This window comes from Primulina huaijiensis, chromosome 8 (genome assembly GCF_012295235.1).
Source record: "Primulina huaijiensis isolate GDHJ02 chromosome 8, ASM1229523v2, whole genome shotgun sequence".
NCBI lineage: Eukaryota > Viridiplantae > Streptophyta > Magnoliopsida > Lamiales > Gesneriaceae > Primulina > Primulina huaijiensis.
Window position 1 is genome coordinate 20176438 of NC_133313.1, and position 7511 is coordinate 20183948.

At 35.9% G+C, this 7511-nt stretch overlaps 2 protein-coding genes across 4 annotated transcripts; one reads left to right on the forward strand and one right to left on the reverse strand.

The window, feature by feature from the left end:
• The first annotated feature begins 1613 nt into the window (after positions 1-1613).
• LOC140982927 (single-stranded DNA-binding protein WHY2, mitochondrial) lies at positions 1614-4999 on the forward strand. The gene is made up of 8 exons (XM_073449716.1): positions 1614-1722; positions 2584-2699; positions 2792-2889; positions 2985-3077; positions 3176-3270; positions 3384-3457; positions 3767-3855; positions 4580-4999. Exons 1-8 carry the CDS (start codon positions 1685-1687, stop codon positions 4694-4696), a joined length of 720 nt encoding a protein of 239 aa, XP_073305817.1. The 5' UTR covers positions 1614-1684; the 3' UTR covers positions 4697-4999.
• A 329-nt stretch (positions 5000-5328) lies between these two features.
• LOC140982926 (phytolongin Phyl1.1) lies at positions 5329-6952 on the reverse strand. Of its 3 annotated transcripts, none has more exons than XM_073449714.1 (2): positions 6789-6951; positions 5329-6414 (listed from the first exon to the last, which is right to left on the reverse strand). In XM_073449714.1, the coding sequence occupies exon 2, from the start codon at positions 6266-6268 to the stop codon at positions 5582-5584; it is 687 nt and encodes a 228-aa protein (XP_073305815.1). In that variant the 5' UTR covers positions 6269-6414; positions 6789-6951; the 3' UTR covers positions 5329-5581. The 3 variants fall into 3 exon arrangements, with proteins under 3 accessions (XP_073305815.1, XP_073305816.1, XP_073305814.1); XM_073449715.1 differs by having other exon boundaries at positions 5329-6417; XM_073449713.1 differs by having other exon boundaries at positions 5329-6952.
• Between the last annotated feature and the right edge of the window lie 559 nt (positions 6953-7511).

Genomic DNA, 7511 nt, shown 5'->3' on the forward strand with positions numbered 1-7511 from the left:
TATAACAGAATTCGAGACGAATTCGCCATGGCTTGAGATGATCTGCACATGCGTAGGGATATTGACTTTAGGAAGTTTCAGATTAACAACATTTGATTAAACTGCACGCATTCATATTAATTTAGTGTTATTAGTTTAAATTTTACTTGTATTTACATTTAAGTATGATATACATGCATTATGAATGTGTACATATTTGTGGCCTAAAGAATATAAAAACATGACACTGCTAGCTAGGCCATGCATGCATGTATACACAAGTGAGATTTGAACTCGATATCAAATGGATTCAACCAAGATTAATTAATTGACGGGATAGATCTAATGATCATCATTGTTCTTAAAAAATTTATATTGTAGATACCTGGAGGAGTTCCACAGCACATGGATCGGATCGATCGTCTACATGTTGGACTTCCAACCCAATCAACCAAAGAAACATCCTTGTTTGCATATGGATGCAAGATAGCCCTGTTTATATATATACATAATGTGTACGTATATAATCGATCCTACCAATATATCCCTATAACATGCCTGTATTATGGAGATATGTAAGTTCCCAGGTCCTTGGCTCTGTTTCATCCCTCTCGTTTTCTTGATGACATTGTTACTATTGTTACATTGGTCTCATGTGCGTTAACTTCAGATAATAATATGAAAATAAAGAATAAATTGGACACCGAGATTTACGTGGAAAACCCTCCCAAAAATTATTATGATAAAACCACGGAAAAGATGAAAAGAATTCCACGATAATATTTTATGACATACAACCACTCACTGTGTTTTCAAAGAATATACACACTCTCTTAATACATGAGAACAAACACCTTATAAATATTATAGAACTAAACACTCAAATGTTATAAGATGAAAGAAACAACTCGATGACATTAATTTGGCCGACAACTACTGGCTGCGTAAACAACAACGTGTGGACGAATGGGATATTCATATATATGTATTCAAGTGTTATCAGAAAATCAAATATCAAATTGCGCCATAGTAAAAGAATGACCTTCATGAACCAATGATCGATAATAAATTTCTCGATTACGAACAAAGCATTAATATGGATAAGGGATCTAACAGTGGGTATGTAAAAGATTATGCAACAAACCGATTGAATAAAAGCGTATGGAGATTGGTTACGTACAAGGTGAAGATGACAGGAAAAATCACGACAATGGGATTATATCAAATGAATGAGGAGAAAAAATGTTTGAATATAAATAATTGGAAGCTTGCTTCATCAAGATATGTGCATGGTTCTTACGTTATTCCAAATTTTCGATCTAAAATTATTTATTTATGACAAGTCGTTAAGGTTTTTAACTATAATAATTAAAACATTATAAGTTGTAAATTAATTTCAGTTTCAATAAAATATTGAATGTTATAAATGATGATGTAATTAATGATTAACAGATTACAGATGAAGTGAAGGGGTTAACCATGACTTCTTGGAAGGTCAAACGAGAGAGGGCCCAAAATGGGATTCAGCCCAAATATTACAACAAATAATTGGGGGCCCAATATTTGAAAATGGAATCCAGCCCAAGTTTTACAATATATAATCGGGGGCCTGAAATGGAGTTCATCCGCCATATACGAAGTGTAGTGTGTACTGTCAAAGAAAGGAGAGAGGAGAGGATATACAAATTCTCTCTGTCCCGTCGCCATGTTCAAGCTTTCGAGGCTGCTTCAGCACTGCTCGAGGTAACATGCCTAAAGAAACTTCTGCCATCTCAATCCTTCTCAGTGCGTTTGCAGCTCCATCTGCATTATCGTTAAATTTTTTTTTCAGAACTTGAGCTGAGAAGAGTTGCTCTTTCGATTCTTGTGAAAAAAAACCCAAATTTAATTGATGATTTGTGGGATTTTTTTTGTTTTAGTTGCTTGGTGTAATTTTGCATCGATCTTGGGGCTTATGGTTTTAGGATGAAGGGTTTGCTTTTGAGAGGATTATTTGTTTTCCATTTTAAGGTAAAGTTTCTAGTGTAATGGGCCCTTAATGTTCGTATGCGTTACACAGCCATCGTGACTGATAAGATTTAGTAGAAAGTGGGCTGCAATTTCGTTTCTGAGCATCCCAAGTTTAAGCTTGCCTTCATAGTGTGGACATGAGCTGCTTTATTTCTTTTCTTTTTTTAGCTACTTTATTTATGTGGTTATAGTTCTTAATATTCTAAAAGGCGTTGTAAATTTGTGCACTCAATTAGCCAATACATTCATATAATTAGTAAACATGGGTCGTTTAGGTTATTGTTTGCCTTATTTCTTTATAATTGACTTGGTGGTAGTTCCTACAGAGGTCGAGGGTGGTAGAAGTTTTATTTAACTGGGCCATGCTGGAAACCTAAATAGTTTTGGATTTTAATTTCTGGCTCCTCTTGTTTTATGTTACTAAAACTTGATATCATGGGAGTCACTTCTTTAGTTTATTAGGTTTTTAAGAGGCGAAGCAGATTTGTTGTGTAGTTAGTAGTCTGTAGTTAATGAACAATGGCTGTTTTCGCTCTACAATTTCAGAAAATAAATGCTTCCTGAAGTCGATTGTTGTTTCTTTTTATGGAGCAGGTACTATGTACCCCGGAAGTGTTTGTCCCAGGATCTTACTAATGACTTCAAACTTTTGCCTAGCATAACGTCTCTGTGTGGCATGTCTACTTCTATAGGAAGTTCTTTGCTTGATGGTAACATATGTTTACATCATAAGTTTGAATTTTCTTGTTTCCTTTGGTTTAATCCGTCTTTCTGAACATGGTGCATTGTTTTCCTCTTTCAGGAAAGTCCACAACTAAAATATTTGCCCCCTATTCAATTTACAAGGGCAAAGCTGCACTCTCTGCTGACCCTCTTCTGCCAACATTCAGTAAATTAGAAGTACGAAGTTAGATAACTAAAGATTCCTGTTTTATGATCCCCATCGAGATCACTGTTTATCTCTTTAGTTGTATAAAAGTACTGTTTTTTGGTAGTCTGGAGGTCTTAAAGTTGATCGGCGGGGAGTAATTATGTTGACGCTCTGGCCCTCTATTGGAGAGCGCAAATATGATTGGGATAAGAGGCAGGTAGTTTTTATATATTTCAGCTCCTTATTAGATGGCGAATTTGTAAATGTTGTTTCAATATTATGGGCCTTCTCTTACTATTTTTATTCATATTCTAGAAATTTGCTTTGTCGGCTACCGAAGTCGGATCCCTGATCAGTTTGGGTTCGAAAGATTCCTGTGAATTCTTCCATGATCCATCAATGCTATCAAGGTTGATTTCCTTGGTTTTTAATATGACTTTTCCATGATCTGTTGTTCCCAGTATTTTGACCATATCTGTTTTACCTGATATATGGTAGGTTAATTCAGTTGCTTAATCCTCAGTAATGCAGGTCAAGTTAGAAAGAGCTTGTCGATTAAGGCACATGCTGATGGTAGTGGTTACTTCATTTCCCTAAGTGAGTATCCTTTTCATCATAATGTTGTAACAAATATTCATGTTTATGAGCATGGTAATTAAGGTCAACTGAGTTGTGTGGTCCTGATCCTCCATGGTAAGTGTGTCATCTCAGTTCTCAGTTCTCACAGTGCCTGATGAAAATGAAAATAACTGTCAGCGCTGTTTTTATCCTGAATTACTGAATGTCGTCTGGAAAACCATATTGATCCTTTGTTATCTCTCTCATTTTTGGTTTCATCCTGAATTACTGTATGTCGTCTGGGAAACCTTATTGATCCTTTGTTATCTCTCTCATTTTTGGTTTCAGATGTCGTCAACAATATCCTCAAAACAAATGACCGGCTTGTTGTTCCTGTTACTACTGCCGAATTTGCGGTCATGCGAACAGCATTCACTGTAAGATGTTATATTATCGATAATCGTGAATTCTTCAAACCGAGGATGATACAATTACTCTTGCATTTCTTTATTGCTGTTAGATCAGATCGCTGGCAAACATATCCAAAATCTTTAGTGATTCTTTCTGGAACACAGAATGTATTTGTTGCCATCACTATTTTTGGATATTAAGAGCAAAACAAGTTGTACTGATTGGCTTGGTATTTATTGATATTTTCCATTAACAAATGTTAGCTTGATTTTATCCAAAAAATACCACTAATGAAAGTGACATAGAAGTTACAGTACATTACAGAATCATTTGAGTGTAATAGAAAGGGAAGACGTTGTTAGGTTCAAGTGTTTGACAAACAAAGAGCAAGAAACAAAATGGAGTAATTTTTCTCTCTGAAGAGCGGTATTGGGAAGATAAGATTGGGAGTCTCTGTTCATACGAGTGCTTAATGAGAAGTACATAGTTCCTGCTTGCTGCAGATAAGATGACTTGTTGACTATATGCATTGAGTAGAAGATAATGAAATTAGCTCTTGATTGCCATAGCCTGTTGTAGCTTTCACTTCCTTCCAATTTTTCACTGCAACCTAAGAAAACTATCAGTTCATTTGTGAAAGTTTTTATTTATGTACACGCTCTCACAGGCCTGACCACATCACTCACGTGTATATATATTTCTTTTTTGCTCACGTGTATATATATTTATTTTTTGGTGTTACGCTTGCAGTTTGCTTTGCCACATATCATGGGTTGGGATAAATATACCAACCAGCATCCTCAGCATGCCAGTCTGAGTCCACCAAAGGTGGTTCCTGAGTTTATGGATTCAGAATGGGATAGATGAAGATCTCTACATGCTTTCAATCATCCCCTTGTATGTTCTCAAGATTCTTGAGCGGGATGGCTGCATTTCTACCGATTACTCCTTGCTGTGTTCAATATCTTGCAAACTGGTTTTTGTCAGAAATCTTGATGTGCTTCTATGTAGAAGAAATTTTCTGAATACCATTGCTCTTTGTTTGCAGTAATTAAAGAATGCAGATCAGCAGTAAAATGTTGTATGGTTTAAGATATTAGAATCCTTTCTACCATGAATGGATTTTTTAGGTTTTATTTGCCTAATGCTATCTGGCAATAAGTTTTCTCATTTTCGCTGTGGCACACTTCTTGGTCCCCAGCCCTTTCATAATTGTCACAAATTAGCCAACTGTGAGCGAACTTGGTCAAGGGCCAAGATTAATTGAAGCTTTGGTCAAGTGGTTCATGAGCTGCTTGTGAGCGGTTCGACTTAGCTTACGAGCAGCTTGGCTTCCTCTCCCTTCTAAGCAAGCTTCTTCTTTTTTATTCTCTTTGGATATTATTATCGATTGCACCCTTACATGGCACATACTCCCACTTTGTTATCACCAATATTCTTGTAGCATGATAAGCAGCATGGCTGCGGCGGGGATGCAGAGATTGGATAACAATAAAATGTGACCCCAAATGAGAAACTAAATGCAAGTGCATGATCGACCATAACAAGCCAAATATCGTGCCTCCGAAATCATTTGGAAACTGAAAATGCACGCAAAACATCAACAGTAACAAGCCAATTTCTCAAATTCTCGAACACACCAACGCAAGCCTGAAGAGTGAAGACAACTTTGGTAACAGTACAATATACAATATAAATCCTGAAATATGAGACACAATGCACCTCCAGTTCGACATCAAAGAAGCCAAATGGTCAGCTAATGCACTTTGTACCATGGCATATAACCAACCAAATCACAAAGAGAACAACACAAACTGCAGCATCAATGGCAAGAACAATTCTTACTTGCATGCACCACTTTTTATGTAGATTTTGGGAACTCAGCCTAACCCTTGCTGTGTTCAAATCCTTCCGCAATGGAGAAGCTAAATCTCTGCCTCCTCCTTGATGGATAGAATCCAGACTTACCGACTCAGCATTCACTACTCTTTCATTGGAGCTCCTATACTCCTCTATCTCAATATCTCCTCGCACAGAAATTACATGATCCTTTGGCATCTTCTTTTTCTTCTTCTCTTGTTTATTTAACTTCCCAAGTAAAGGGGCTTTAGAGGAAGAACCACATTCAATGTGCTCCTGTCCATTGGCGATATTACATATTGATGAAGGGCCATTTTCTGCTGACCTATCTGTAACGGTCTCTGAGAAAAAATTAACCAAGTGGGAAACAACCGGAAGCAATTGCTCCTGCAGACAGAGCGAGTTGGAATTCGTCAGGCTTCTGCTAAAAGAACCACCGCCACTTTTAGCCATCCTCCTGAATTCATCCCTCAACTTGTTAAGAAATCTTAAAACTCCCGAGTTGCCAACACATTCACTTGCTACCGCAAAGTAGACATAAACATCATCCATCAAAAAACAGAAAGTCCTTTTATCCATGGTTTGAAAATACCATTTGTGATATGGAGGAGTCCTCTCCACGCAGATTGCAGCCAAATTTTCTATCTCATACTCCCCGCAATTATTATATTTGAATAAAATTTGACCGCCCTTTGATATGCAGCAAAAAGAAATAGTCTCTCGAACTGCTGTCATTTGTACGTAGCGATAAGATCAAAACAGTCTCAAAAGTCAAATGGACCGAACATAAAAGAAAGACATCAAATTCCCGTGAAAGTGAATGTTGGATTTCGATCTATCTTAGAGAAAATTTTGGTGGCCAAACTCAAGGTGATGTAGAACTGAAATCCGATCGCCTAACTATCAAAACAATTATTCACCCCTCTTAAGTATTGAAAGTCAATAATAAAGCCTCACAATTTTGTCCGACCATCATCAAGAACGAGACGTGGAGATGAAATCGAATGAGTCAACGGAGCAGTCAGCCAATCATTAAGATTACTTCACAGAAAACCCAATTCAAAAGTTCAAATCTTGGATAAAATCACTGCAAGTTTACCTTGAATTGAAGCTCTGGAATGTCTGTACTACAGATAGGTTTTCCATTACCAATCGCGAAGATAGAGACAATTGAAGAACAAGAGGATGATTATGGTAGCTTTTTCAGAATGATGAATATTTGGTAGTTGGTGCGCTGCCTATTAATTTCTAACTATTGATATTTTGTAATTGTTGAAAAATTATTTAAAAATGTGTTAAATATTTGTGTTGAAAATGTGAATGTTGAATGTTGAAAATTAGGTAAAATTAGGTGTTGAATATTGAAAATTAGCGTGTGATGATGTAGGTAATGATGTATTTTATTTTTGGATTATTTGTAAAAATTTTCTATAAATAGATCTCTCATTTGTGAAGAAAATCACAATTGAGTTGAGAGAAAAATATTATAAAGTGTGTAGTGTGATAATTTTGAGAGTTTGAGATTTTTATTTTTTTTACCGTAAATTTTTACTTTTTCACAACACGTTATCAGCACGAAGCTCTAAAAGTCCTCCATATTTTTCCAAGCTCCGAACAGAAGAAAAAGGTAACAAAAGTAATAATATTTATTTTACTGTTATTTATTTATTGTTTATATATGTAATATATAATATAATGTTATTGTTAGAAATAATAAAAATAATTTTTTCAAAAACTTGTTATAAATCCTGGGAGGATGTTAAGACGACATCCCACACTCCCGGTAAGGGATACGACAAGTATAAAAGCCTATAAGGTTTTT

Bases quoted from the DNA above. Each gene is read 5' to 3' on its own strand.
- LOC140982927 (XM_073449716.1), top strand. From the start codon at position 1,685: ATGTTCAAGCTTTCGAGGCTGCTTCAGCACTGCTCGAG. The intron at 2,890-2,984 runs GTACGAAGTTAG...GTTTTTTGGTAG, and splicing joins CAACATTCAGTAAATTAGAA to TCTGGAGGTCTTAAAGTTGA. The intron at 3,856-4,579 runs GTAAGATGTTAT...TTACGCTTGCAG, and splicing joins TCATGCGAACAGCATTCACT to TTTGCTTTGCCACATATCAT.
- LOC140982926 (XM_073449713.1), bottom strand. From the start codon at position 6,424: ATGACAGCAGTTCGAGAGACTATTTCTTTTTGCTGCATATCAAAGGGC.